Consider the following 27,732-nt stretch of genomic DNA (forward strand, 5'->3'; position numbering starts at 1 on the left):
CGGGGCCGGGAGGCGTCGCGCGGCGGCGGGGACGCGCAGGCGCTGCCATGGCGACGGCGGCGGAGCGGCAGGGCCCGGCCGCGGCCCGGGAGGAAGCCCCGGATGGGGCCCGGGATGGGGCCCGGGATGAGGCCGCGGCCGGCGCTGAGGAGACGGTGAAGATCATCTGCCTGGGCGACAGCGCCGTGGGCAAGTCCAAGTGCGTGGGGCGCGGGCGTCCCGCGGGTGCGGGCGGGGGGTCCCGCGGAGCGGGCGGGCAGCGGCGGGTGCCGCGGCTGACGGCGGCACGTGCTCTCTCCGCAGGCTGCTGGAGCGGTTCCTGCTCGATGGCTTGTATCCTTGGCAGCGGGGCAGGCACGGGGCAGGCGGGGTCGGCCCGGCCCGCGGGTCGCGGCGGAGCGCGGTCCGCGCCTCTCGGTGCGCTCCTTAACGCGCCGCAGCCGCCCCCAGCAGCTCTCCACGTTCGCCCTGACGCTGTACCAGCACCGCGCCCGCGTGGGCGGCCAGGAGGTCCGCGTGGGTGAGTGGGGCCAGCCCGGGGACATGCGGTGCCGTGGCAGAGGGAACAGCTGGGAAGTGCAGATCCCCGTTACGTGTTCTGATAGACAACGGCATCGTGACAAATCTGGTGCCCTTCTGGGACGGGGCTGCAGCATTGGTGGAGGGGGCAAAGTGACTGCCATCATCCCCTTAGGCTTGGCAAAATGTAGGGCGCTGTCCCCATGATGTCCTGGACTCTGAGCTCGAGAGACGGGGGTTGGATGGATGGGTGGACAGTCGGAGGATGAAGAATGGTCTGGATGACCGCATGGAGTCACTGGTCATGGCTCGCTGCAGTTGGGGCTGACACTGCTCAACATCTTTGTTGTCACACAGACAGTGAATGCAGATGTGGTCTGGTGGGGACCTGTCTGTATTTGGGCGGTTTAAGAAAGTCACTGTCCAGTAGGTCTGACACAGAGTCCAGTCACAGTATCAGTGCAAAGGAATCCCTAAGGAAACTGGCTCGTTTGGCTCTGAGTACAGCACCACGCTTGGGTCCAGCTGACAAGAGGTGTGACTACACTGAGGTGCTTAACTGAAGCTGTGCCAGTTTATGCAGCAAACCAGAGCCAGATGTGAACCTACAAACCCAGTGAGAGGTGGGGGATCTCCACCCGAGCTGCACCAACAGCAAAAGGCACGGCCGTGTCCAGGTTTGCCCCATGATATCTGGTGTACACAGAACTGCTTGGACTGGGACCTGTTTGCCTCTGGCTGACTTACCTTCAGCACTTCAGAATGATTCCTGCCCCTGGGAGAGCGGAGTCAGATATCTGCAAGAGGAGCTGGAGCACTTCCCATGGCAGGGCCCCGGCTGACCATCACTGGGTCAGAAATCATCAGTGTCCAGCAGTTCCTGGAGTTTTAGGTAGTTTCCCGTTGTCATCCCTAGTGACAGAATGCCAGACATGGCTACTGCTCTGTGCACTTCTGCCTGTTTTGGTCCTGCTGTCCCACACAACTCATGTCACTGGTGGCTTCTCCTTTGTTGATGGCTAGTGCCAGCACAGCCCACAGCTGAGCCCAGCAAGGAAAGGTCCCAGTTTGGCACAACTTTTTAACCCTGAGGTGTTTCAGATTGGTGAGGTGAAGTTCAGTTTGTGTCCCTGAGCAGGTGGGCTGGGCTTTGCCTTCTGGGTGTAAGTTGTGAGAAAAACAGAGCTCAGCAAGTCGTGTCATTGTGAGCTGGTTTTGTGTTACAGACTTCTGGGACACGGCGGGCCAGGAACGGTTCCGGAGCATGCACGCCTCCTACTACCACCAGGCCCATGCCTGCATCATGGTGAGGGGGTCTCAGCTGGACTGTGGGATTTGGGCACAGAATGGTCTCAGTGGCACCTGGCCTTTGTGTTACTTTTATGGTTACGTTGCCGTGTGTTCCTTCTCTCTTCCAGTGGTTTAAAAAAACTTTCCTAGATTGCTCTTTCTTCTCTCACCAGATAAACCCCCTGTAGATGGACCTGTTAACTCTGGCCTGTCTCTCCTGGTAGCACTTTTCCTCTATCCCCTGGCTCTGCTGTCTTCTCAGTATCCCCATGTTTGCCCCTGTTGCCGGTTTTGTTGGCTCCTCTCCTGCTCAGATCTCCTGGTTTGTCCTGTCACTCTCACTTTCCACTGTTCCACCAGTGATTTTCATTGTGGTTTAGTTGTCAGAACAGAGGAGGCCACATCTGATCCTACTTGGCAGAAGCTGTTCCCAGTGCCAGCTCCCTGTGTGGGTGGCAGGGACTTGCAGGGGACACAGGACAGTGGAAAGGAAATCAAGAGGGTGTTTCCTGCTGGCTGGGCTTGGCAATACTGTCCCTTTCTCTTTCACCCTTTCCAATAACGCCCAGTTCCCTCTGTCTTGTCTTTACGGGAACATTCTGGATTCTGTCCTTGTGTTGGTCGGAGCTGTCCTGGGTTGGCCCCACAGATTGGTCAGAGCTGTCCTGGGTCAGTCAGCCGTGCTGGCTGGCCCCGGGATAGGTGGTTTTCTCTTGGAAGGTGTTTGATGTGCAGCGGAAGGTCACCTACAAGAACCTGAACAGCTGGTACAAGGAGCTGAGGGAATTCCGCCCAGAGATTCCGTGCATTGTAGTGGCCAACAAGATTGATGGTGAGTGTGCCTTCTGTTCCCAGCTTGCCAGAGTCATGGTGGGATTCACTCCTGTCCTTACTGAGAACAAACATCCCTTGTCTGTTGGGTCCAGAGGATTTCCTCAGTCCTGCAGGGCTGGGTCCTGTGCTGACCTCAGCTGCTGTCTCACAGGTGCTTGTCCTGTGTCACCAGCAATTAAAAGTGCAAATTTCATCCATTTCAGTTTTATTCAAGCATTTTCTTCCAGTTCTGTCCTTACCACACTGCCTATTATATCCATCAAGAACCCAAAAGTGATTGGAGTAGCACCTGATCAAAAATGGCAGCAAAAGAAAGCAAATGCTGTTCTGTGGCTTCCCTGGATCAGTCAGGGATGGCCTTGGTGCTCCTTCAGCCTGCACAGACTCCTCTGTGCTGAAGTGTCTCAATGTACCTGCTGACAGAACTGTTCACCTGGCTCTGCAGGAGGCTGGAAGGTTCCCTCCCATGGGGAATGCTAGCCAGCCCTTCGCAGTTGCTGTCACAGGGCTGTGGCTTGTCTGGCTCAGCAGGGGCTGACATGTCACACAGAAGGCACCCACCTTCTGGACCTCCTGCCATGTCTGACTGACCATGTCTTCTTTGTCTGCCTCAGCGGATATGAAGGTGACCCAGAAAAGCTTCAATTTTGCCCGGAAGTTCAGTTTGCCCTTTTACTTTGTGTCTGCTGCCGATGGCACCAACGTGGTGAAGGTGAGATGGGCGTTTGACTGCTGGGCTTGGTGTCCATGAGGCCCCTTGGCAGCCCAGGGACGTGGGGGCTGCTGTGTGCACAGAGAGCAGGAAATGGTCCATCATTTCAGCTCCATGTGAGAGGCTGGTGGCTGTGGAGAGCTGCAGAGGGTTTTTTTCTCCTGGGATGTGGGAACAGTCTCCATCTGCTACAGAAACCCAATGCCCGTGTGCCCCATCCCGTGAGTGACGGGCCTTGTCCTTCCCACCAGCTCTTCAACGACGCCATCAGACTGGCTGTGGCTTACAAACAGCACTCGGGAGACTTCATGGACGAGGTCCTGCGGGAGCTGGAGGTAGGGAAGGCTCTGTCCCTGCTCCACCCTGAGTCCTGTCGGAGGAGCAGTTGTGCCCTTTTCCCCCCTTGTGCAGCACGGGAAGCTTTGCCCTCTGCTGGGCTTTGTGTGCTGCTCCGTCTGGGCCGGGAGGGGGGAGTGGAAACCATCGCAAGAGCTCTCACTGCCCTAGGCAGAGTCTAAAAGAGCCACAGCAGATACAGTTGTTGCAGTCTGTGTCATTTCTCAGCAGTTCCTTGTCCTGCTCCTTTCCAGAGCTTTGACCTGCAGAACACAAGCAAGGATTTGTCAAATGAAGGGAAGAGCTGCACTGAAGAGGAGCCCTCATCTGCCTAGGCCTGGCCCCTGAGCCTGTTTTACCCTTGGCTCTGGACTTCTGGGGCCTGCATGGAGGACAGTGATGCTTCTTATGCCCTAGAGCTGTGGTGATGGGCAGCTGGGCCTCTTCTCTTCTTGTGGGAGCCTACCTGGGCAGGATCTTCATTGGCTTGGCCCTCACTGCTGCACATTTCGCTCAGGAGGAGGGATGGGAGAATTCACATGGTTCCACATGGATGGTGGCTCATTCCTAGTGCTCCTTCAGGACAGAGCTGCCTAGAAGTGAGCCATGCTGGACCTGCAGGAGGGATCCTGCCCAGGCGTTGTAGTGGTACCTGCTGCAGAAAGCAAACACTAAAGGATATTTTTTACAAAGCTATGAGATGGCATCCTCCCTGCACTGCTGCTGTAAGGAGGCAGGTCCCAGGTGGTTTAAGGCCACAGGCCAGCCCAGCCTGCTCCCAGCTGAGCCAGTGCTGCCTTAGTCCCCCCATGACCTCTGCTGCCCATCCCTGGGCTGCTGTCCCTGTTCTGGCCCAGAACAGCCAGATCCCAGGGGCTGCTGAGCACAGGAGGTTTCTCCTTCCAGGTCCGTACAGCTGACACAGGTGGGCTCACACCGAGGGGCTGGTTCTGTCCCAGCTTGTTGGACGTGGCCATGGCCATGGTCGTGTGTGTGTGTGTGCACAAGATGCTGCATTCCAGAGAGCTGGATACACACACACACTCTTAAGACAGTCACGGAATCATGGAATAGTTCGATTTGAAAGGTACCTTAAAGGTCACCTCATTCCACCCCCTGCCACGGGCAGGGACACCTTCCACTATCTCAGGTTGCTCCAAGTCCTGTCCAGCCTGGCCTTGGACACTTCCAGGGATCCAGGGGCAGCCACATCTTCTCTAGGCACCCTGTTCCAGGGCCTCATCACCCCCTGAGTAAAAACTCCTTCCCAGCACCTCATCCCAATCTCCCCTCCTCTAGATTTAATCCATTCCTCCTTGTCCTATCATGCCCTGCCCATGCAAAAAACCGCTCTCCCCCACTATTGTAACCTGCTTCAGGCACTGCAAGGGGCACTGAGTTTTCCCTGGAGCCCTCTCCAGGCTGAAGAATGAATGTGAACAGCACAGCAGATGGACAGACAGAGCAGGGACTCTGTGAGCCTGCGGGTGCACTGAGCAGGGCTGAAAACACGGTTAATGGTGGACACAGAAACTTTACTTCAACACCTCGGTCACGTCAGCATCGCTGTGGCCACAGTGCAGCAGCGTGGGCAGGACAGAGAAGCCTCTGGCCCCATGGCTACCTTTGGCCCAGCAGGAAATGCCGTGATCCACTGTAGCCATGGATCCTGCTCATCCCGCTGCTGCTCAGGCTGTTTTGTCCTTCCGAAACTGCAGGAACTCCTGCAGCAGATTCCGGAATTGCACCAGGATCTGGTGGGGGAATGCCATGGGCAGTGACGTGCCTGAGGATGTCACTGCTGGTCTCTGGCTGTACTCAGGGTTCAAGCTGATATGTTCCTCTGGTTCCTCTGGCTCCTCCTCAGGGGCCGAGGTGATGACTGGCTCCGGTGCAGGACCAGCTCTTTCTGCTGGGCTCAGGCCCGTCTGGAGCAGGATCCAGTTGTAGAAGTGCTGAGTGGAGGTGTAGATCCCAGGGTGCCTGGCTCTGTCACAGCCTCTTCCCCAGCTGTTCAATCCCACCAGCCAGAAGTAGTCGGCTCTGTTGTCCTTGCAGACGAGGGGACCCCCGCTGTCCCCCTGTGCCAGGAGAGATGGCGCAGGGACTGTGGGGGGCTGCTTTGGGGAAGGGAGGGGTGGACAGGGGACAGGCTGGGCTGTGCGTGGGGGATGAGGGACTCATCACATGCTCCTACCTGGCAGGTGTCAATGCCACCCTGCGGGTACCCAGCACACAGGTTGTCAGAATGAACAGCCCCTGCATACCATGGGCTGCTGTTGCAGAGCTCCGTGTCCATGAGCTGGACCTTGGACTCCTGCAGCACCATGCCTCTTCCCAGAGCTGTGGGCACAGAGGGGAATGAGCCCCCAGCAGCTTGGTACCCATCCCTTTCCCTGTCTGGGGCTCAGCCCTTCCCGGGCCTGTCCCTGCCCCTTCCCCAGGAGCGATGCTGTCCAGCTGTGTCCCTGCCCCTTCCCCAGGAGCGATGCTGTCCAGCTGTGTCCCTGCCCCTTCCCCAGGAGCGATGCTGTCCAGCTGTGTCCCTGCTGTTGGCCTGGGGAAGGGGCCAGACCCACCTCTGCCGAGGCTTCACAGGGCCAGCAGGAATTGTTTGGGGGAGCAGGGACCTTACAGCTCATCCCGTTCCATGCCCTGTCTTGGAGGGGACTCCTTCCCCCAGCCCGGGCTGCTCCGAGCCCGGCCCCGCTGACGTCCTGCGGCCGGACCCTGTCTGTGCCCAGTCCATGTCCCCAGGGTGCCCAGTCCATGTCCCTGTCTGTGCCCAGTCCCTGTCCCTGTCTGTGCCCAGTCCATGTCCCTGTCTGTGCCCAGGCCGTGTCCCTGTCTGTGCCCAGTCCGTGTCCCTGTCTGGGCCCAGTCCCTGTCCCCAGGGTGCCCAGTCCGTGTCCCCGGGGTGCCCAGTCCATGTCCCTGTCTGTGCCCAGTCCGTGTCCCTGTCTGTGCCCAGTCCATGTCCCTGTCTGTGCCCAGTCCATGTCCCCAGGGTGCCCAGTCCATGTCCCTGTCTGTGCCCAGTCCATGTCCCCAGGGTGCCCAGTCCGTGTCCCTGTCTGTGCCCAGTCCATGTCCCTGTCTGTGCCCAGTCCATGTCCCCAGGGTGCCCAGTCCATGTCCCTGTCTGTGCCCAGTCCGTGCCCCGGCGTGCCCAGTCCATGTCCCCAGGGTGCCCAGTCCATGTCCCCTGGGTGCCCAGTCCATGTCTCTGTCTGTGTCCAGTCCGTGTCCCCTGGGTGCCCAGTCCATGTCCCCAGGGTGCCCAGTCCATGTCCCTGTCTGTGCCCAGCCCGTGTCCCTGTCTGTGCCCAGTCCGTGTCCCTGTCTGTGCCCAGGCCGTGTCCCCAGGGTGCCCAGTCCGTGTCCCTGTCTGTGCCCAGTCCATGTCCCTGTCTGTGCCCAGTCCATGTCCCCAGGGTGCCCAGCCCGTGCCCCCGGGTGCCCAGCTCGCCCTCGGAGCACACATCCTGTTGGGGAGCTCACCTCTGGCAAAGTTCCAGCCGGCGATGTAGCAGGATTTCAGCTCCGAGACCCTGAGCGAGGCGTCGGGCACGCAGCCCAGCTGGATGTAGTCACTGCACTCCACGGGCTGCTCCAGCTCCAGCAGGGCGATGTCGTTCCTGGCCGTGGCAGCCACGTAGTGCTGGTGCACCAGGAGCCTCTGGATGCGTCTCACCGCAGCCTCGGGGCCCATCTGAGTCAGATCTGTGGCCCCCATCACCACCTTCCACACGGAGATGCCCCTGGGGAGTAGATGGACAGAGGGGTGACAGGGAGCAGAGCCACGGGCTGCAGCAGCCCGGCATTTCCCGGCCTTCTGCTTCCCGAGGCGGACAGGGAAGCGGCACGTGGTGCTGTGAGCCGGGCGCCTGGCCCTGCTCTGGGGACATCTCTGTCCCTGCTGTTTCTTACCCGGCCCTGGCGAAGCAGTGTGCGACCGTGAGCACCCACTGGGAGCTGAGGAGGACACCCGAGCACATGTGCCACGTGCCGTTCTCCCAGGTGGCCTGGATGCTGACGATGCCGGGCCAGGCCCCTGGCTGGACGCCGGTGCCGCCCACAACACGGGACGTGCCAGCAGCAGAGGTCATGGAGTCGTAGTCGAGAACTGCAGAGCTGTGGTCAGAGGCCAAGGGCCGGAGCCCGCAGGTGCCTCTGGAAGCACAGAGCCATCACTGCCCTGCTTGGTGGCTGCTGCTGCCCTGCTGCTGCTCAGGCTGAAAGTCCCACCTGGTGCTGGGCAGCAGCAGGGCCAGAGAACCTCGAGGGGCATCTTTCCCCACAGTTCTGCCAGGGAAGTCCCCAAGTGTTCCTCCTGCTCCCTCCCAGAGCTTGGGACCACTGACCTGCAGGTGTCCCAGGTGGCCCACACAGGCCTGGCCAGGGCCAGCAGGACAAGCAGCCACAGAAGAGCCATCGGTGCCAGCGCAGGTGGCAGAGGCAGGGCAGAGCTGTCACCTCTGGTGCGGCCACCGCCACAGCACCCACAGCCCTCGTGGTGCTCACAGTGCCCGGGCCAGGGCCGCTGTCACAGAGGGGACGGTTCTGAGTGCTGGGCATGGCAGGGAGGGGCAGCACAGAGTCATAGAGACATGGAATGGTCTGAGTGGAAGGGACTTTAAAGTCATTAATGACCACCCAGTGCCTATTCCAGGTTGCTCCAAGCCCTGTCCAGCCTGGCCTTGAGCACTGCCAGGGATCCAGGGGCAGCCCCAGCTGCTCTGGGCACCCTGTGCCAGGCCTGCCCACCCTCACAGCTAGGAATTCCTTCCTAACACCTACTCTAAATCTGCCCACCTTCAGCTTAAAGCCATTTTTCTTGTGTCCTATCACTACACGCTCTTGTCCAAGGTACCCCTCCAGCCTTTTTCTAAGCCCCCTTTAAGTACTGGAAGGGGCACCAAAGTCTCCCTGGAACCTTCTGTTCTCCAGGCTGAGCAGCCATAACTCACTCAGCCTGTCAACCCTTCTTCCCACCCTGAATGAATATTTTAAATGTGGTAATCCTTACTGCAAAACAGCAGTGCTCTGCTAATTCACCTACATTCACCTTTTACATATGTTTATTTGCATCCATTTCAGAAAGGCATCTGACTTTGATTTAATACCTTGAGAAATAAAAGTTTACATTGTTTCCTCCATAATTTCTTGAAGTATTTTGTGGGAGGATGGCTGAGGGTAAAAAGATAACAGTATGAAATTATAGGGGAAAATACAGTTGTTGCTCTCTGGATGGAAGGCGGTCAGCGTGCCTGATTGCCCTCACACAGCACAATCCAAGAGAATCCCCTGCTGCCCATGCTATGGGATGAGCCCAGGAGAGGAGGGTTTTGGGCTGGGTCATGTCCAGCCCCTCATCCACCAGCACCCCCAAGTCCTTCTCCCAGGACTCCCCCATCTGCTCATTCCAAGCCTGGAATGGATTCCAAAGGTTGCCCCAGGTGCAGCATCTGCACTTGGTCTTGTCAAACCTCATGAGGTTCCCGCAGGCCACCACTTGGGCCTGTCCAGGTCCCTGAGGGGGCAACCTGTTCCACTCAGCATGGTGTCACCTGCAAACCTGCTGAGGGGGCACTCCCTCCCTTCATCCTTGTCATTCATAAAGATATTAAATTCTTTCTGCACATCTGTGATCCCAGGTTCTCCCTTCCCCTTTGGGTGGGACATCACAGGGGTGTTGGACAGCGTGTGGCCTGCAGGGCAGGGGGGTGATCCTGCCCCTCTGCCCTGCCCACGTGAGGCTGTTCTGGGCTCCACAACTCAGGAAAGACAAGGAGCTGCTGGAGATGGTCAAGGAGGCCACAAAGATGATTCAGGGCCTGGAGCAAGTCTGTTGACGAGGAGAGACTGCAGAGCTTGGCCTGGTTAGTCTGGAGAAGGCTGAGAGTGGATTCCATCAATCCATACAAATATCTCAAATCACAGAATCATGAAGAACCACAGAATTAATTACACTAGAGAAGGCCTCCCAGATCATAGAGTCCAACCCATGCCTGGTCTCCACCTTGTCAACCAGACCAGACCACTGAGTTGTTCCTTGGACACCTCCAGGGACTGGGACTCCATGGGGCAGCCCCTTCCAATGCCTGACCACCTTTCCATGAAGAAATTTTTCTTGAAGTTCATCCTGAACCTCTTCTGGCATAACTTGAGGCCACTCCCTCTTGTCCTGTCCTTTGTTCCCTGGGAGGCTGAGCCTCCCCTGGCACCGCTGTCCTGTCAGGGAGTTCTGGAGAGTGAGAAGGTTCCCCCTGAGCCTCCTTTTCTCCAGGCTGAGCCTCTCCAGCTCCCTCTGCTGCTCCTCATAGGATTCACCCTCTAGACCCTTCCCAGCTATGTTGCCTTCTCTGGACACACTCCAGCCCCTCCATGTCCTTCTTGAACAGAGGGGCTAAGAAATGGACACAGGACTCGAGGTGTGGCCTCACCAATGCCAAGTTCAGGGGGACAATCACTTCTTCCCCACCAGCTCTTTTTAGGCACACAGGGACAGGCTGCTCCTGCACCTTAAAGGTTTCCTTCCTGATGTATGCCCAGCCTTCCTGGGACCCTTTGTTTTTAAGGGCTGCTTCCCAAGGGACTGTCCAAATCAGTGTTCCAAACTGGCTGAAATTCACCCTCTGACAGTCCAGTGTAGAGGTTTTGTTGATGCACCTTGTTACTTCACCCAGGATTGAAAACTCCTTCATTTCACGGTCACTGTGCCCAAGATGGCTCCGACCACCACATCTTCCAGCAGCCCCTCTCAGTCTGCAAACAGCAGGTCCAGTGGGGCCCCACCCTTGGTGGGCTGCTCAGCCGCTGAGCCAGAAGTTCTCTTCCACACATTCCAGGAATGTGGAATTGTCTCAGACTGTCTCTCAGACTGTCTCCTCTCCACTGTGTTGCTTCCAGCAGACATCCAGCACGTTAAAGACTCCCACAAGAACAAGAGCTGGCAACCACAAAAACATCAGCCAGCACTTTACAGAATAATTCATCTGCCTCTTCATCCTGATTGGGTGGTCTAGAACAGACCCCCACCAGGATATCTGCCTTGCCAGCCTTCCCCTGGATTCTCACCCATAACCAGTTGACCTTTTCATCACTGCCACTAAACTCCAGACAGCCAAAACCCTCCCTTAATGTACAGAGTCATCACACCACCTCTCCCGCTTTACCTGTCCCTTCTGAAGAGCTTGAAGCCATCCACTGCAGCGTTCCAGTCATGGAGTCATCTCCTCACAGTTCCACGACAGCAACTACATCAGAGCTTTGCTGCTGCACCATGGCCTCCAGCTCCTCCTGTGCTGCCCACTCTGCTGCACTGGTGTAGATGCACTTTAGCTGTGCTATCGATTTCTCCCCAGCACTGGCCTGCTGCCCTCAGCTTCATCTCTAGTGAGTGTGCTCTCATCCCCCTCTCCCTGCAAACCTAGTTTAAAGCCCTCTCAATCAGCCCTGCCAAATCACAGGTTGGAACCCTTTTGCCTCTTCTAGAGGTGAAACCCATCTCTCTCCAGATTGGTGCTATACAAATCACCTCGTTCAAAAAACCCAAAATTCCACAATGGCACCAGTCTTTAAGCTACATTTTGATCCCATGGGTTTTCCTGTTCATTTTGGCATTCATCCCTACTACCAAAGGAATCAAGACCACCACCTCTTGTACCTTGTGCTCTTGTCCCTTCAACCAGGCAACCCAGTGCCTTGAAGTCCTTTTTTGTTACCCTGGTACTTCTCTCATCAGGACAATGAGCAGTGGGCAGCAGCTGGTGGGGCTGAATTAGTGCAGGGAGTCTCTCAGCAATGTCCCCTGCCTGGGCCTCAGGGGACAGAAGACTTCCCTGTGGGATGGGTCTGGCTGGCATACAGGGTCCTCGGCCCCCCTCGGAAGTGAATCACCCACTACAACTACCCTTCTTTTTTCCTTAATAACGGTAGTTGTGATCTATTCCAGTGACTGCACTGATCTGGGAGACCCACCAAGTAGACTTTCTTCTCCAAACTGTCTTACCCTCAAAATCCAGGACCTCATACCGGCTCTGTAAGGGCACCTGGGAAGGCGAGGGAAGCCAGGAGGGGATTCTGCTACCTCCCTAATCAGGGACCTGTTTCCATTCCCCAGCTTTTAGGTCTCCTCCTGCCTGATGGCAAGAGGGTCAGGGCTACTCTTGACTCTTGCTGAGCTTTCATGCACTGCATTTCTCTCCTGGACGGAAGGGTGCAACTCCACCAGTCTGCTTCTCCTTGGCACTCCTTGATAATCCTCAGCCTCCCCACCTCCTCTGTAAGATCTCCACCTGTCCACACCACATGCAGTGCTGTTTCCACTGTCCTCCAGCAGTAACAGTAGGCTCATGCACTCCCTGCATCCTGGTGTTTCTTGGGGAGCTCTGTCCGCTTCTCCCCGCTCCTGCCAGCAATGGCTTTTGTTGGTGTGTGAACTACTGATGGGTGTAATCAAGTTGGACAAGTGAAAAAACCAATACCCACCTGAGGGGAGCTCACCTCAAGAGTCAGGAGGGTGGCTGTGCCCTCCTACAAATCCTGCTGCTTGAGCTGCCACGCCATGTCCTGCTGCTCCATGTGCTGTTTGCCTGCCCCAGTCACCACACTCTGGGTCACCTGCGCTGCCTGGAGCCATTTGGATCTCCCCCTGCTCCTGGCAATGTCCCCCTCTGTGCCTGACGGGCTGCCAGGGCTCCTGATTCCACGTGGAGCTTTGGACTGCTGCTCACGTGTCCACACTAATCCCTCACCTGAGGGGACTGCACCAATCCATACAAATACCTGAAGGGGGATCCCGCCAACCCCAGACCTCCCCAGGTTATGAGGACGGTGCCAGACCCAGCCCCGTGGTCCCGGGGCAGGACGAGGAGTCAGGCCCTGAGCTCACCATGAGGCACAACTTCCCTGCACCATGGAAAGGCCAAGCCCTGGGACAGCTGCCCAGGAGGGTGAGGGGTGTCCCTCCATGGAGACATCCTAACCCACCTGGACAAGTGCCACCTGCTCCAGGTGACCCTGCCTGGGCAGGAGTTGAGCTGGATCATCACCAGAGGGCCCTTCCCACTCACACCGCTCTGGGATTCTGTGTGTGGTAAATGTCTGTATGTGTGGTATGTGTGTGAGACACCTGTGTGTGGCACTGTGTGTGTGGGACATCTGTGACAACTGCGTCCATGTCCACCCGTGCCCACCGCCCACCGCATGTCCCCAGCACGGCCACCACCCGGGCCCGCAGAGATGTGGGTTCCCCTCAACCTCCCTCCAGGTGTCACCCGTGTCTGCAGGGGCACAGCAGGGGCTGCTGAGGAGGCGGGGGGCCATGGGGCCATGGAGGGTGGCAACAGAAACATGAGGACAGGGCTGGGTGGACGGGGCCCCCAAGCCCTCAGACCAGTGCCCCTCAGGCCCTGTGGGGAATGGGGGGCTCACCCCTGCTGTCCCCCCGAGGGTGGGGGTTATGGGGGGGGGTCTCAGGGTGCTCCTGTGCTCTGAGCCCTCCACATCTCCCGTGCCCCACTGCGTGTCCCTGTGCCACGTCCCCCCCATTTCTGTCCCCACCATGTCCCATTGCCCACAGCACCCCACAGAGCAGAGCAGACAATGAGTGGTGTCAGCACATGTTGGGGACACTGCCAGGGAGACACACAGGGACACAAATGACACTTGGGCACTGGGGGAGGACAATAAATAACCTTCCCCCCAGGTTCTGCTGGGGCTAAGGAGGCTGGGGAGGAGCTGGGGGAATGGTGACAAGGTCACAGTGACAACTCCCAGTGTCCTTGGGGTGCTCCTTTCCCCCCTCCCCGGTGTCCCTCCCTGCCTACAGGCAGGACCTGGCAGGATTCAGCAGGATACGGTGGTGGCACTTCCCCATCACGGGACACGGCTGAGACACAGTCATGGGTCACCCTCAGGGCCCCTGTGGCAGCCCCAGGCACCCTCAGAGACACGCCAGGTTCCCCGTGTCACCCTCAGACCCACGGGGCAACCACAGCTCCCCAGCACCCGAAGAACACCCTGGGAACCCCAGGGACCCCCCAGCAGCACCCTGGGATGGGCTGGGGACTTCTTGGGGAGGGGACCCCCAGGCACGGGGCACAACGGCCCCTGGGTGGGTTTCCCTGGGGTGGAGACCCGCAGGCCTGCCTTGTGACCCCGTGGGTGCCAGGAGCTCTTTTGGGGTACCAGGGAGGGCTACCACAGGTGGTCGAGTGTGAAGAAGATGGGGGAGTGGTGGAGGACTGTTTGGGGGTGCTGGGAAGGCACCGGGGACTGTCTGGGGGTGCCTGTCACCCGTGGCTGGGTGTGCAGAGGCCACGGGCAGGGGACAGTTTGGGCGCGCCAGGGGGCTTGCACACACGGGGGGTGTCAGGGAACTGTCTGGGGGAGCTCAGAGTGGGATCTGGGGGGGTGTGGGGAGGGGCCGGGGGGTCCGGGGGGGCTTCATCGCAGCTCATCAGGCGCGAAGAGCCCGCGGGCGCGGCGCAGCACCGAGTCCCGGGCCGGGTCGTAGGGGTGGTCCTTGGAGGGGATCTCGAGCACCGCGGGCAGCGCCCGGGCATGAGCTGCGACCGCCGGCCGGATCTGCTCCGCCAGCGCCTGCGAGATCAGGATCATGCCCACGTCCTCCCGCGCCAGGAAACCCCTGCCAACGGGAAAAAGGGAGCATGAGCGGCACAGAGCGCCCACCGCGGGCGCCCCACGCTCCTCGGGCCCCCGATCCCCTCAGCACTCCCGGCACCCTGACCCGAGACTCCTGCCAGCCTCTGCCTCCCCTCCAGGCCTGCCGGGATCCCCCTCAGAGCCCAGGGGGACTCGCAAGGCCACCACAGGGAGCCCTCGGGCACCCCCGCACGCTACTGAGCCCTCCAGGCCCCGCGCAGGCCGCCTCGCCCCCACACACCGGAACGTCTCCTCGATCTCCGCCAGGCTTGTTTCCTTCTCCACCACCAGGAAGTTGGGCCGCCGGTGCTTGTCCAGCTCCCCGATGCCGCCCAGCAGAAACCCGGTCACCGTGTCCTCGTCGCCCATCACCGCGATCAGCTTCCCGCGGCCCGCCATGCCCAGGGCCCGCCGGGAACGGAATCCGCCGGGACAGGGACGCTGGGAAAGCCGCTGCTGGGAAAGCCGCTGCCGGGAGCCGGCGGGGTGGGGGTGCGCCGCCGGGAGCGGCTGTGGGGACCGGGACGGACCGGGACGCGCCGGGACCGACCGGGACCCGCCGCCGCTTCCGGCTTCCGCCGGCGCTGCCGGAGCGCCCCGCCCGCCGCTGCCCGGCAACGCGGCCAGGCCCCGCCCACCGCCGTGAGCAGCCCCGCCCCTCGCTGGCCGCGCCCCTCCCGCCGGCCCCGCCCCGCACAGCGCGCATGCGCAGCGCGCCGTGTCCTTGAGGGGACGCGGGGCGCTGCCCTGCACTGCGCCCCCTACCGGACGGCACGGGCCCCGCAGGCAGCCCGGAGCGCGCTGGCCGGGACCCCTGAGCCCCCCGGGCCCCCCGGCTGTTCTGCCATGGACCCCCCTTGGACCCCCCGAGCCCCCCGGCTGTTCTGCCATGGAACCCCCTTGGACCCCCCGAGCCCCCCGGCTGTTCTGCCATGGAACCCCCTTGGACCCCCCGGGCTGTTCTGCCATGGAACCCCCTTGGACTCCCCGAGCCCCCCGGGCTGTTCTGCCATGGAACCCCCTTGGACCCCCCCGGGCTGTTCTGCCATGGAACCCCCTTGGACCCCCCCGGGCTGTTCTGCCATGGAACCCCCTTGGACCCCCCGGCTGTTCTGCCATGGAACCCCCTTGGACCCCCCGGGCTGTTCTGCCATGGAACCCCCTTGGACCCCCCCGGGCTGTTCTGCCATGGAACCCCCTTGGACCCCCCGAGCCCCCCGGGCTGTTCTGCCATGGAACCCCCTTGGACCCCCCGAGCCCCCCGGGCTGTTCTGCCATGGAACCCCCTTGGACCCCCCCGGGCTGTTCTGCCATGGAACCCCCTTGGACTCCCCGAGCCCCCCGGGCTGTTCTGCCATGGAACCCCCTTGGACCCCCCGAGCCCCCCGGGCTGTTCTGCCATGGAACCCCCTTGGACCCCCCGAGCCCCCCGGGCTGTTCTGCCATGGAACCCCCTTGGACCCCCCGAGCCCCCCGGGCTGTTCTGCCATGGAACCCCCTTGGATCCCCCGGGCTGTTCTGCCATGGAACCCCCTTGGACCCCCCGAGCCCCCCGGGCTGTTCTGCCATGGAACCCCCTTGGACCCCCTTAGGACTCGGGCATTCTGCTCCAGACCCTCCCAGGCCACCTCCAGTGTTCTGTTCCAGACCCCACCATCTCACAACGGGCCTTCATTATCCCATCCTGCAGCCCCCAGAATCCCCCCATTCCCCAGGACCAGGATGTCCTGCTCTGGAACCTCCCCAGGCCCCACCATCCTGCTCCGGACCCCCAGGACCACCCCCAAACCCTCCTGTGCTGTTGTGCACACCCCAGAATGGCGGTGTCTTGCTCAGGACACCCCTAGAGCTGTTGTCCTTCCCCAGAGTGCCCCCGGTCCCTGGCCCGCTCCCAGCCCCGCCGTGTGAGTGTCCCCAGTCACCACTCGGACGCCGTTCCTCTCCCAATGCTTTATTGCCGGGCCCGCGCCCCCCGGCTCCGGGGGTCTCAGGCCGCGGTGACACGGAAGGGGCTCCCCGGGACGTCACGGTCGCCCCAGCGCAGCAGCAGCACGTACTCGCCGCGCTCCCGCACGCTGTAGGTCACCGTGTACACGCGGTTCCCCTCGTGCTTCACGTGCACCTCCTCGCACGGGGCCTTGGGACCGTGCACCCCCACCAGCAGCATGTTTGTGCCTGGGGGGACACGGGCAGGGTGAGCATGAGCGTGAGACCCCAGGGTCACCCCGAACCTCCCCCCTCGCATCCCAGACCCTCCACCGGACTGCCCCACTCACCCACCCCATCCCCTCCCAGGACACCCAGGCCCCCCTTTCGCCTACCCCATCCTTTCTCAAGACTCCCCAGAATTCCCTGAGCACCCCACAGACCCACCACCTCTCCTCCAAGCCCTCACAGGACACCTAGGAGCCCCCGGACCACCGTGCTGAGCCCCCATCTGCCCTTCCAGCCCCATGCCCCCTCCCAGCCGCCCCAGGATCCCCAGTGCCCTCACCAGCCTTGCTGCAGTCCACGGTGAAGTGGTTCTTGTGGCCCAGGCGGGCGGTTGCCAGCCCTGGCCCCCGGGCCACCACCTGCCCAGCATCTGACGGGGCCTTGGTGACCCCCCCAAAGGCGGGGGGGCCCCGCGAGCCCGCCCTCACCACCGGCTCCACCAGCACTGTCGAGGTCTCGTGCAGACTGTGCCCGCCCGACAGCCGCGGGCCTGGGGAGTACCGGGGGACACGGTCAGCCCCCACCGTGGGACACCCCCCTCACAGCGTTCCGGGGGACATCTTTCGGGGACAACCCCCCTCCCCCTGGGACACCCATCATGTCATCCTGGGGCTCCTACACCACGTCACCCCCAGGACCCCCCCACTCATGTCGCTCTGGGGTCCTGCAGGGTGGCCCTCCATCATGCCCATCATCGACCCCTCGTCACCCCACACTGGGGATCCCCATGTTCTCCTCCCCCAGTCTCCCTTATCCATGCCCCCCATCCCCGTGTCTGCCCCCACCCCATCTGTATCAGTGACCTTGGCCTTGAAGGGGCTGCCCATGATGTGGCCCTGGTGTCCCCATGTCCTCCTCAGCTCCCGTGCCCCCGCTAGTTCCATGTTCCTCTCTGTCCTCATGTCCCTCCCAATACCCATGTCCCTTCCCATCCCCATGTCCCTCCTGTTCATACCGGTGACCTTGGCCTTGAAGGGGCTCCCCACAATGTGGTGGGGGCCCCCATACTTGATGGAGATGAGGTAGTTGCCAGGGGCCATCGGGGTGTAGGTGACGCGGTGGCCCTCGGGGACCTCAGTACAGTCCAGCTCCACTTTGGAGGGGCCATCAATGGTGACAGCCAGTGCTCCTGCCCCTGCATTGGCTGTCTGCACCAGGAACTCTGAGGGCACCCCTGGGACACGGACATGGGGATGGCATCGTGGAGAGAACACCAGGACACCGTTGTGGTCACCACCCACAGCCACATCTCCGTCGTGGCTCTGTCCCCATCACCATTTCATGGCCGTGTCTCTGTCCCCACCCCCCTCCCACAGCCCTCTCCCTGTCTCCACAGCAGTGTCACCTGTGCGGCCACCCTCGAGGCCCGGCCCAAAGGCAGTGACGAGCCCAGGGTCCCCGGCCTGGCTCTGCTCGCCCACACGGATGTTGAAGGGGCTCCCGGGCACGTGGCGCCCATTGAAGCGCAGGTCGATGGAGTGCACTCCGTTCTCGCGCGGCAGGAACCCCAGGGCGTACCGGTCTGGGGGACACAGACATGTCACCGTGTCCCTGTGTCCTCATGTCCCCACGTCCCTGTTCTTGCACAGCAGGAACCCCAGTGCATATCAGGGGGACACAGACATGTCCCCATACCCCTGTGTCCTCTGTCCCCATGTCCCGTGTTCCCACATCCCTGTGTCTCCAGACCCCATGCAAGAACTCCAGTGTGTACTAGTCTGGGGGATGCCATCATGCCACCATGTCCCGTGTCCCTGTGTCACTGTCCCCATACCCCCCGTCCTCATGTTCTCAAGCCCCATGTCCCCACATCACATGTCCCCATGTCCTGCACCCTGTGCCCACAGCCCCACATCTGCAGACCCGGTGTCCCCACGGTCCCCGCGGTGTCCCCGCGGTGTCCCCGCGTCCCCTCACCGCTGTCCAGCTCAGACACGTAGCACTCCTCCACCACCCCTGCAGGCGTGTGCACTTTGGCGTCGATGACGCCGCGCGCCCCGTTCAGCTGCACCGCGAAGGACGCTGGCTGGTTCACTGCCACTGTCTCCTGCGGGCGTGTCACAGTGGCATCAGGGACGAGGGGGACAGGGGGACATTGTGAATGATGCCAGCTGGTTCACCCCAGGGAATGGGGGGACGTGGCAGGGGGGCAGTGGGGCAGGAGGAACACCATGGGGCCCAAGGGTGACACAGGGGTGCAATGTGACACAAGGGGCGTGAGACTGGCACCAGATAGGGCCCCAAGGCTGGCACAGAGGGACATAAAGGTGGTCTAGGGGTGACATGAGGAAGGGAAAGGTGGCCCCAGAGGGTCCAAGGGTGCAACCAGAGACCCAAAGGTGGCACACAGTGGGCATCCCAAGAGTGCAATAGGGGCTCAGAGCAGCCCAAGAGTGACCTGGGGACCCAGGGGGCATCTGTGAGCCCAGGGGTGCCCCAGGGTTTCACAGGGGCTGTCCCCCGTACCTGCAGGCTGGTGACAGTGAGGCGTCGGGCATCATCGGAGTGGGAGGCGACAGGGACAATGAAGGGGCTGTCAGGGATGTGCTCCTCGTTGAACTTGATGGACACCTCGTAGTCACCTGGGGACAGGGAGCAGTCAGGCAGGGAGCCCCCACACAGGGACACCTTCCCTGGGGAACCCTCTTCTGTGGGGACACGCATGCACAGAGACACTACTCAGGGAGACACCCTCCCTTGGGGACACCTGTGCAGAGACACCTTCATTTGGGGACATCCTCCCATGTGGACACCCTTAATTGGGGATACATTTGCATGTGGGCTCCTCCTCATAGGAGGGTCCTGTGGCCCCAGCCCCAGGCTGAGCACCCTGGGGCATGTTAGGGGTGGTTGGGGGTGTTGGGATACCGCTCCCCCTCACCTGGCTCCTGCACCAGGTAGGAGACGCCACAGGAGCCGTCCTTGCGGTCCTCAAAGGAGATCTCGGCCTTGCTGGGCCCCTCGACGGCAATGGAGAGTCCCCCCGCACCCGCCTCACGCGTCCAGATGCTGAACTCAGCTGGGGGGGTCAGCAGGGTCACCCTGGCCGTCAATGGCACCCCAGGATGGCGACACCCAGCACAGACCTGCACCCATATCCCCAGGGCACCCAGACCCCCCCATAGCACCCACATCCCACCCATGGAACACAGAGCACCTATAACACCCCCCCATTGCCCCCACACTCAGCTGTACCCAAATCCCTCATCACAGCACCCAGAGCCCCCAAATTTCACCAACACCCCAAACACACATAGCACCTACCCCCCCACTGCCACCCACACCCCCAATAGCACCCAGACACATCCCCCCAAGAGCACCCATCCCTCATTGCCCCCACATCCCCATCACACCCACACTCCCATTAGCCCCCAGTCAACCCCAGGCCCCCAACATCCCCCATACCTGGCAGACCCCCCCCGTACCTGGCGTGCCAGCCACAGCGCGCTGCAGCCCGGTGCCCCCCGCGCGCACCTTGTGGGCGCCGCCCTCGCCCAGGGGCCCCACGGTGAACTGGAAAGGGCTCCCGGGCACGTGCTGCCCCCGGAACTTGACGCTGACAGTGTGGGCGCCTGTCTCCTGGGGCACGAAGCGCACGCTGTACACCCCCGCGCCCCCCGGCACCACCTCGGCCTCGCGCCGCTGCCCCGACGGGCTCAGCACCTGCGCCGACAGCTCCTGCACCGACGCCTCACCTGCAGGCACGCACCGCGTCACCGTGGGCACCCCAACACCCATCGGCACCCCAGCGTCACCCCAACACCCTATGGCTATGGCATCCCAGCTCCTGCACCATCGCCTCACCTGCAGGCACACACCATGTCACGCTGCAGGCGCCTGGGCACTCCAACATCACCCCATTGTCACCCCACCACTGCGCCACTACGGCACCCCAGCATCCCACGGCTATATGGCACACTGTCATCCTGTCACCAGGGCACCCTGTCACCACATCACTTCATCATCCTGTAACCCGGGTAGCCCTACACCCCAGCCCCTCTGCACCCCATTTCCTTATCACCATGTCACTATGGCACCCCAGCACCTGTCACTGGAGCACCCTGTCATCCTGTCACCATGGCACCCCGGCACCCCATCAAGCCATCACCCTGGCACCACAGCACCCCTGCACCCTGTCACCAGGGCACTGTGTCATTCTGTCACCCCAACATCCTGTCACTCTGATACCAGGGCACTGGGGCACCCCATTTACCCATCACCTTCTCACCATCGTCCCAAGGGCTCCCTGGCACACCAGCGCCCTGCTACCCCACCACCAGGGCACCCTTGCCACTGTCATCCCACCACCCTGCCGCCAGTGTGCCCTGACATCCCAACACCCACCAGAGCCCGCTGGGTGCACCCCACCCCACAAGCACATCCCCTCAAGCACAGACACATGCACTTGCCAGCGTGCACACGCACACATTCGCACACACACGTGTGCACACGCGTGCACACGCCCTTGTGAGACTGCACACCCATGCCGAGGGGACCCACAGCCCTCTGGGCTGAGCACACACACCCCGAAAGCAGGTGTGCCCCTGCCTGTGCAAAGAGCCAGAGCTGTCCCCCACCTCTGCACACATCCCCGTGTGAAGGGCATCCCCTGTCAGCACAGCAGCCTCCACGCGTGTGCCAGGGAGTCTGTCCCAGTTGTCCTGGGCACACACAGCCCTGTGCAAGGGCACTCCCGTGGCAAGTGTGCCCAGCTCTCATGCAAGCCCACTTCCCTGCACACCCAGCCCTTGTGCAATCACAGACCTGCGCAAATATACAACCGGTGCTCCGGTGCACCCTGTCCTTGTGCAAACACACTTCCCTGCACTCGCACTCTCCTCATGCACGCCCGCCCCTCCTGCAAGCACAGTGCCCTGCACACCCCGCCCCGGTGCACGCTTGCCCCTCATGCACCCGCAGCTCTTGTGCAATCCCACTTTGCTGCCCGCGCCCATGCACAGCCCCCGAACAGCCCCTGGTGCAGGACGCACCCTCATGTGCGCGTGCAGGGGCTGCGAAGGCGCCGATGCCCTCGCGGCTCCCAAAGGCCCCGAAGGCACCGAAGGGCTCCGGGGGAGCGCGGGGGAAGGCGCCACCCACGCGGGTCGATTCCTCCACGTGCACCTCGCGCGTGGTCTCGCCGCCACGCGTCTTGCTGATCTCAGTGCGCTCCGTGCGCGTGTACGTGTGGCTGCTGCGCGTGAACGTGCGCGTCAGCCGCTCCTGCGCCGACACCATCTGGAACCAGTTCCCTGGGGAACACCCCGCAGGGACACAGAGGGACAGTGCGGACACATGGGGACACACGGGGACCACAGGATGTGAGCACGGAAGGGGAACAGAAGGGTGCACAGAGGGGTCATGGGGACACAGGAGGATATGGATAGACATGGGCATGAATGGACAGAGAGACGGATGTAGTGATGGGAGGAGACGTGCATGAGTGGAGACATGGAGGGATGGAGACAAGGATGGACACAGGGATGATGGAATCATGACGGGTGGAGACATGGGTGGTCACAGGGTTGGAAGTAGAGAACGGTGCAGGGAGGGGTGGAGCCAAGGTGGATGAAGCCAGAGATGGACACGTGGATAGGTGTGAATGGACACACAGACACGTGGATGGAGGTATCAGTGCGTGGTGGCATGCACAGTGGGATGCAAGGACGCAGAGGGACACAGAGGGACACAGACATGGACACAGACGCACGGAGGGGAGAGAAAGAGGAAGGAAGGAGAAATCAGAGCTGGAGTGGCTGAGATGTGTCTACATCCCCACGGCCCACAGAGCAGGAAGAGGAAGAAGATTAGGATGGAGAAGGGAGAAGAAGAGGAGGAAGAGAGGAGGATGAAGAGGATGATGATGGAGGATGAAAGATGAGATGGAGAAGGGAGAAGAAGAGGAGGAAGAGAGGAGGATGAAGAGGAGGATGATGGAGGATGAAAGATGAAAAGAGGAGAAGGAAAAGGAAGAGGAGGAGAAGGAGGAGGAGAAGGAGGGGGGGAGGAGGAGAAGAAGGAGGAGGAGGAGAAGGAGGAGGAAGGCCAACCCTACCTGGGATCTTAAGGTTGAGGTCACAGGTGCTGCCGACAGTGGCGATGGAGGGCGCCTGCCGCCGGCGCGTGATGCTCTCCTTCATCCGCCCCTCACCTGTCACCTTCACTGTGAAGGGGCTCCCTGTGGGAGACGGTTACCTCAGGGACCTGTCACCCCATGAGGGTCCTAGCACCCCTCCCCACCACAACCCTCTGTCCCCCATGTTTCCCCCAGCCCCACCTGGGACATGTTTGTCAGCAAACTTGATGTTGATGATGTAGTTGCCGGGCTCGGTGGGGCAGTAGGTGACTTTGCAGGTGCCATCCTCCATATCCTCACAGTTAATGTCCACCTTGCTGGGGCCCTCAATGGACAGGCCCAGCCCACCATAACCTGTGTGGCCATGGGGACATGATCAGACGTGTCCCACGGAGGCTGTCCCTCTCCTGGTCATGGTCATACCAAGGCCACAAGCCCAAACTGGCCATGGTCACCACCCAATCCCAGCCATCACCCCCCTCCTGGCCATAGCCATGCCATGGTCACCAGAGCATCACCCTCTTGGCTGCACCATGGACATGGCCACCACACTATCCTGGCCATGGTCATACCATGCCCATAATCATGGCCACCACCCCATCCTGTGTTGGCCACAGCCATGGCATGGCCTTAGCCACGTTTCACCTGGGCATTGGCCATGCCACAGCCGTGGTCACCATCCCATTCAGATGAAGGTCACAGCATAGCCACCACCTCATCCTGTGCTGGCCATAGCTGTAGCATGGCCAGAGTCATCAAATCATCCTGGCTATGGCCACATCACCACCACAGCCCCCATCCAACCCCAGCCACAGGGACCATCCTGCCTTGGCCATGACCATCACCACCATCTCTTCCTGGACACATGTAGCCTTGGCCACCATCACATGTGGCCTTAGTACCCCACAGCAATAATCATGGCCACCACCTCATCCTTGGGTGGCCACAACCTTCTCACAGTCATGGCCATCACCACATCCTGCCCTTAGCCATGGCTACCTCCTCCCTCATGGCTATCTCCCACCGTGTCCTCACCAGCACTGCGTGTGTCCACGATGAACTCAGCCACCTCAAAGGTGTGGCCCTCCAGAAGCCCCTGGCCCCACACCTTGACCCGGCCAGCATCACCAATCTCTGACTGTCCCACCAGGATCTTGAAGGGGCTGTTGGTGACGTGCTGCCCGCTCTTCCGCACACTCACCACGTGCTCGCCCACCTCCTTGGGTGTGAATGAGATGCCTGGGGAGGACACAGTGGTCACACGCCACCACCAGACTTGGCCACCACCCATGTACCATCCCCATCCCCTAGCCACCGCCATCAGCCCCTGGCCACATCCATCAGCCCCTGGTCACCACCCAAGTCCCCTGACCATGGCCACCAACCCTCTGCTGACCCAATGCCACAAGGTCACCCATCTCTGTGACCCCATAGCCTCACTGTTCCCTGTCCCAATAAGTCCCCAGGTCCCACATCCTCCTCTCATGTGCCCATGTGCCAGTTCTCCTGTGCCCACATCTGTCCCTATGTCCCCATGGTGTCCCCGTGTCCCTGCACACCAATGTGGCGGTTGGGCAGCCGCTTGAGCAGGCATGGCTCCTCGTTGCCCGAGGGTGCGCGGATGGTAGCCGCCAACAGGCTCAGGTCTGTCTCTGCGATCTTCAGTGACACATCAGTTGAGGTGCCCACATTGAGCTGGGACGTGCGCATGGAGTCATCCCCTGCAGAGATGCCATCAGCAGGGACATCACCCCAAGGTGTACAACAGGATGAATAGGATCCCAATGGTGAGGGAATGATATTCCCAAAGCCCCACAAGGTCCCAATGGACATATGGAGAGGGTCCTCAGAATGAGGGGTCGCCCAAAGATGTGTGAATAGCATCCTCCATGGATAGAGTCCCCACAAGGTCTACATGGCCTTGTGATGGGGTCCTCAAAGCTCTATGACATTCCCATGGCCATGGGTTGGGGTCTCCAAGGTTTCACAGTGTCCCCAAGGCCATGGGAGGGGGAATCTTGGTGGCCAGGGATGGACAAGAGACACCACAGCTGTCCCAATGGCCTTGGGCAAGTGTGCCCATTACCCCACAGGTGTCCCCATGACCATGCTACGCTCTTCATGACCCACAGGTGCCTCCATGGTCATACAAGTGCCCCCACAACCTCGCAGATGCCCTCACAGCCATGACTCCGTAGATGTCTCCATGGCTGACCAGGTGCCCCCATGGCCACATGGAGCCCCCAAGAAGCCCCGGAACTCCCCCAGACGCCAGTGTGCCCCCTAGCCTGTCTCACCAGTGATCTTGGCAGTGAAGGGGCTGCCCGGGATGTGTTTGTCATCGAAGCGCACAATGATGCTGTAGTCTCCAGGGGCTGTGGGCAGGTAGGACACGGTGCATGTCCCGTCCTTGTTGTCCTGGCAGGTAATCTCTGCCTTGGAGGGACCTTCGACCGCTAGTGACAGCCCACCTGGAGGCACAGGGGTTGTCAGAAGGCAGCGGACAAGGGGTGTCAGGAGGCAACAGGGGTCTCCAGTCCCTCCTGATGGCACTGGGGGTGTCCCCATGACCTCCCAGCCCCCCCTTGGCCATCACTCACCCTCGCCAGCATCCTTGGTGACAATGGTGAATGTGCATGGCTTGTTGACCATCCCATGGCTCAGCCCAGGCCCATAGGCACTGACGTGGCGTGGGTTGATGGCATCCACATAGAACTGGAGGGGACTCCCTGGGGACACAAGGGACAATGGTCAGAGACCCATGGGGTCACTCCAACCCAAGGGTGACCAACCATGGACCCCACAGAGACATTCCACCGTCCAGGAATGTCCACCATTCCGCACTGTGGTGTGCGCCTGACCCACAGGAGTCCAACCAGGACATAGTTGTATCAACCTTCCTCAGCCACCTCTCAGTGGCTCCCAGTGCCCGCCAGTGGCTCACCGGGAATGTGGTTGCCATCATAGCGAATGTCCATCTCATGCAGCCCCTTCTCGGAGGGGGCATAGTGCACTGTCACCGTCCCATCCTTGTTGTCGGTGATGTTGGGCCGCGCTGTCTTCCCCGAGGGCATCCGCACCTCACCTGGGGGCATTTTGTAAGTAGGGGCACCAAGAGGGGGGCTGGTGCCTGAAGGGGTTGTCCCTATCCCCACAACCCTGTGCTGTACCTGTGATCTCACCCTTCTGCACCGTGAAGGGGATGACAAGGTTAAAGGGCCGGAGGTTCTCGGTGGTGGCTGGGGGCTCCTCCGTGGCCTGATTGTGGGGCAGAGAGGGAACATGAGAACCCCGAAGGTGGGCTCCCAGCCCTGTGATGATCCTCATGACCTCCAAACCCCATGGCGTCCACCATGATCCCAACCCCCAACACCACAACCCTGGCCCGACAGTGCTCCCCATGGTCATCCAGCCCCACAGAGCCCACCACGGTCTCCCAACTCTCTCAGCTCCATGATGGCCACCATTGTGCCAACACTGCCCCTCCATGGTCCCCCAATTCCATAACTCCCATCATGGTCACCCGACCCTGCAGTGCCCCTTGTGCTCTTGCAACTCCACACTGACTGACTCAATTTTCTCTCCCTTGGTGTCGACCATGGCCCCAGTCCTCTGTCTGTTGGTGCCTACCATGATGTTTCAACGCCACCATGGTTTCCCTACTCCACGGTGTCACCCTGCTGTTCAAAATCTGTCCCATGGTGTCCGTTGTGCCCTCAACTCCTTGTCCCTTGGATCCCCCACTGTTTCCCAACCCCATGGCCCCACCTGTCTGTCCCACAGCACCCACCATGATCATCCGACCCCATGGTGCCCATCATAGTCCCAACTCTCTGCCCCATGGCACCCAGCATGGTCTCCCAATTCCATGCTGCCCACACCATGGTCTCCCAAAGTCTGACCCATGGTGCTCATCACAACCCCCCCAGACTCACAGTGCCCACCCCAGTGCCCCACCCACCATGACATGGAAGGGGCTGTTAGGGACGTGCTCCCCGCCAAAGCGGATGGTGATGACGTATTTGCCGGGCTCAGGTGCAGTGTAGAAGATGTCGAAAGTGCCATCGTGGTTTTCCACCACATCCACGTCCAGCTCAGCACCGTCAGGTGTTGACACCTTGCAGGTGACCTTGCCCTGTCCCGCTGCCTTTGCGTCCACCGTGATCACCGTCTCCTCCCCGATCTGGATTGTGGGGCCCAGGCAGGCACCTGTGGGGGAGGGTGGGGTCAGGGCCATGGGGGGACTCCAAACCTATCCCCCAACTGCCTCCTCCCAGCCCCCCAACTGCCCCCCTGGCACCACTTACCCAGTCCATGGCCCCCAATGGATACTGCAAGAAAGACCAGGGAGAGCGGTGAGAAGGGGTTGGGGGGGCTGGTTGGGGGGCCAGGGGTGCCGAGGGGGCCGGGGGGCTCCGGGGGGCCAGCACATCCTGTCCTGGGGGCACCCGCTCATCCCCACTGTGCCGTGGGGCAGGTCTGGGGGTGGTGGGAGGGGTGCTGGGGGGCAGCTGTGGGGCAGTGGGTGTGCTGGGGGGCAGCCATGGGGTGGTGGGGGGTAAGGCAGGGGTGTCTGGGGTGGGTGCTGTGGGACAGCAGGGGGACACTGTGGGTCAGCATATGGATGTTGTGGGGCAGGAGGGGATGCTGTGGGGCAGGAGGGGATGCTGTGGGGCAGGGAGGGGTGCGGTGGGGCAGCGAGGGGACATCGTGGGGCAGTGAGGGGATGCTGTGGGTCAGCAAGGGGATGACATAGGTCAGCATAAGGACACTGTGGGGCAGCCCCACCTGTGACGAGGCACTTGCTGGCATCACCAGAAGGCACGGCGAGGACCCGGAAGGGCGATGCAGGGATCTCGTCGCCCCCGTACTTGACAGTGCTGGTGTAGCGCCCCGGCACATCGGGCACGTAGGACACTGTGTAGGTGCCGTCCCCGTTGTCTCGGATTGACGCCTTCTTGGGCTGTCCCTCGGGGTCCTGCAGGCAACCCCCATCAGTGCCCCGTGCTGGGGGCACCCCGTGGGGCTCAGCACCCCGGGATGTGGGGGAAAGGGCACCGCGTGGGGCCCAGCACCCCAT

General features: G+C 61.2%; 4 protein-coding genes across 7 annotated transcripts in view; 1 reads left to right on the forward strand and 3 right to left on the reverse strand.

The window, feature by feature from the left end:
- Positions 1-6: 6 nt before the first annotated feature.
- LOC137473533 (rab-like protein 2A) lies at positions 7-4,387 on the forward strand. The gene is made up of 8 exons (XM_068189284.1): positions 7-199; positions 304-333; positions 441-520; positions 1,746-1,825; positions 2,530-2,641; positions 3,258-3,355; positions 3,607-3,690; positions 3,946-4,387. The coding sequence occupies exons 1-8, from the start codon at positions 48-50 to the stop codon at positions 4,024-4,026; spliced, it is 717 nt and encodes a 238-aa protein (XP_068045385.1). The 5' UTR covers positions 7-47; the 3' UTR covers positions 4,027-4,387.
- Positions 4,388-5,205: 818 nt separating this feature from the next.
- On the reverse strand, positions 5,206-10,559 carry LOC137473532 (acrosin-like). Of its 3 annotated transcripts, none has more exons than XM_068189283.1 (5): positions 10,364-10,559; positions 7,622-7,864; positions 7,193-7,452; positions 5,889-6,034; positions 5,206-5,772 (listed from the first exon to the last, which is right to left on the reverse strand). In XM_068189283.1, the coding sequence occupies exons 1-5, from the start codon at positions 10,396-10,398 to the stop codon at positions 5,380-5,382; spliced, it is 1,077 nt and encodes a 358-aa protein (XP_068045384.1). In that variant the 5' UTR covers positions 10,399-10,559; the 3' UTR covers positions 5,206-5,379. The 3 variants fall into 3 exon arrangements, with proteins under 3 accessions (XP_068045384.1, XP_068045383.1, XP_068045382.1); XM_068189282.1 differs by lacking the exon at positions 10,364-10,559 and adding an exon at positions 8,056-8,341 and having other exon boundaries at positions 5,889-6,022; XM_068189281.1 differs by lacking the exon at positions 10,364-10,559 and adding an exon at positions 8,056-8,339.
- Positions 10,560-13,305: 2,746 nt separating this feature from the next.
- On the reverse strand, positions 13,306-14,945 carry ATP6V1F (ATPase H+ transporting V1 subunit F). The gene is made up of 2 exons (XM_068189285.1): positions 14,604-14,945; positions 13,306-14,345 (listed from the first exon to the last, which is right to left on the reverse strand). Exons 1-2 carry the CDS (start codon positions 14,759-14,761, stop codon positions 14,144-14,146), a joined length of 360 nt encoding a protein of 119 aa, XP_068045386.1. The 5' UTR covers positions 14,762-14,945; the 3' UTR covers positions 13,306-14,143.
- A 1,352-nt stretch (positions 14,946-16,297) lies between these two features.
- FLNC (filamin C) overlaps positions 16,298-27,732 on the reverse strand; it is a 28,227-nt gene continuing 16,792 nt past the window's right edge. Inside the window, exons 28-47 of one of the 2 annotated variants that reach the window (XM_068189288.1) lie at positions 27,441-27,630; positions 26,960-26,983; positions 26,614-26,861; positions 25,823-25,910; positions 25,597-25,737; positions 25,253-25,381; positions 24,950-25,123; positions 24,212-24,373; positions 23,688-23,891; positions 22,854-23,006; positions 22,632-22,754; positions 21,568-21,828; positions 20,002-20,271; positions 19,458-19,595; positions 19,043-19,158; positions 18,494-18,623; positions 17,922-18,098; positions 17,532-17,750; positions 16,857-17,066; positions 16,298-16,537 (exon numbers count right to left, since the gene is read on the reverse strand). In XM_068189288.1, the coding sequence (XP_068045389.1) occupies positions 16,350-16,537; positions 16,857-17,066; positions 17,532-17,750; positions 17,922-18,098; positions 18,494-18,623; positions 19,043-19,158; positions 19,458-19,595; positions 20,002-20,271; positions 21,568-21,828; positions 22,632-22,754; positions 22,854-23,006; positions 23,688-23,891; positions 24,212-24,373; positions 24,950-25,123; positions 25,253-25,381; positions 25,597-25,737; positions 25,823-25,910; positions 26,614-26,861; positions 26,960-26,983; positions 27,441-27,630 (3,345 nt within the window). In that variant the 3' untranslated portion in view covers positions 16,298-16,349. The remainder of the gene's footprint in view (positions 16,538-16,856; positions 17,067-17,531; positions 17,751-17,921; positions 18,099-18,493; positions 18,624-19,042; positions 19,159-19,457; positions 19,596-20,001; positions 20,272-21,567; positions 21,829-22,631; positions 22,755-22,853; positions 23,007-23,687; positions 23,892-24,211; positions 24,374-24,949; positions 25,124-25,252; positions 25,382-25,596; positions 25,738-25,822; positions 25,911-26,613; positions 26,862-26,959; positions 26,984-27,440; positions 27,631-27,732) is intronic. The other variant, XM_068189289.1, reaches the window with a different exon arrangement.

This window comes from Anomalospiza imberbis, chromosome 5 (genome assembly GCF_031753505.1).
Source record: "Anomalospiza imberbis isolate Cuckoo-Finch-1a 21T00152 chromosome 5, ASM3175350v1, whole genome shotgun sequence".
In the NCBI taxonomy this organism is placed as follows: Eukaryota; Metazoa; Chordata; class Aves; order Passeriformes; family Viduidae; genus Anomalospiza; species Anomalospiza imberbis.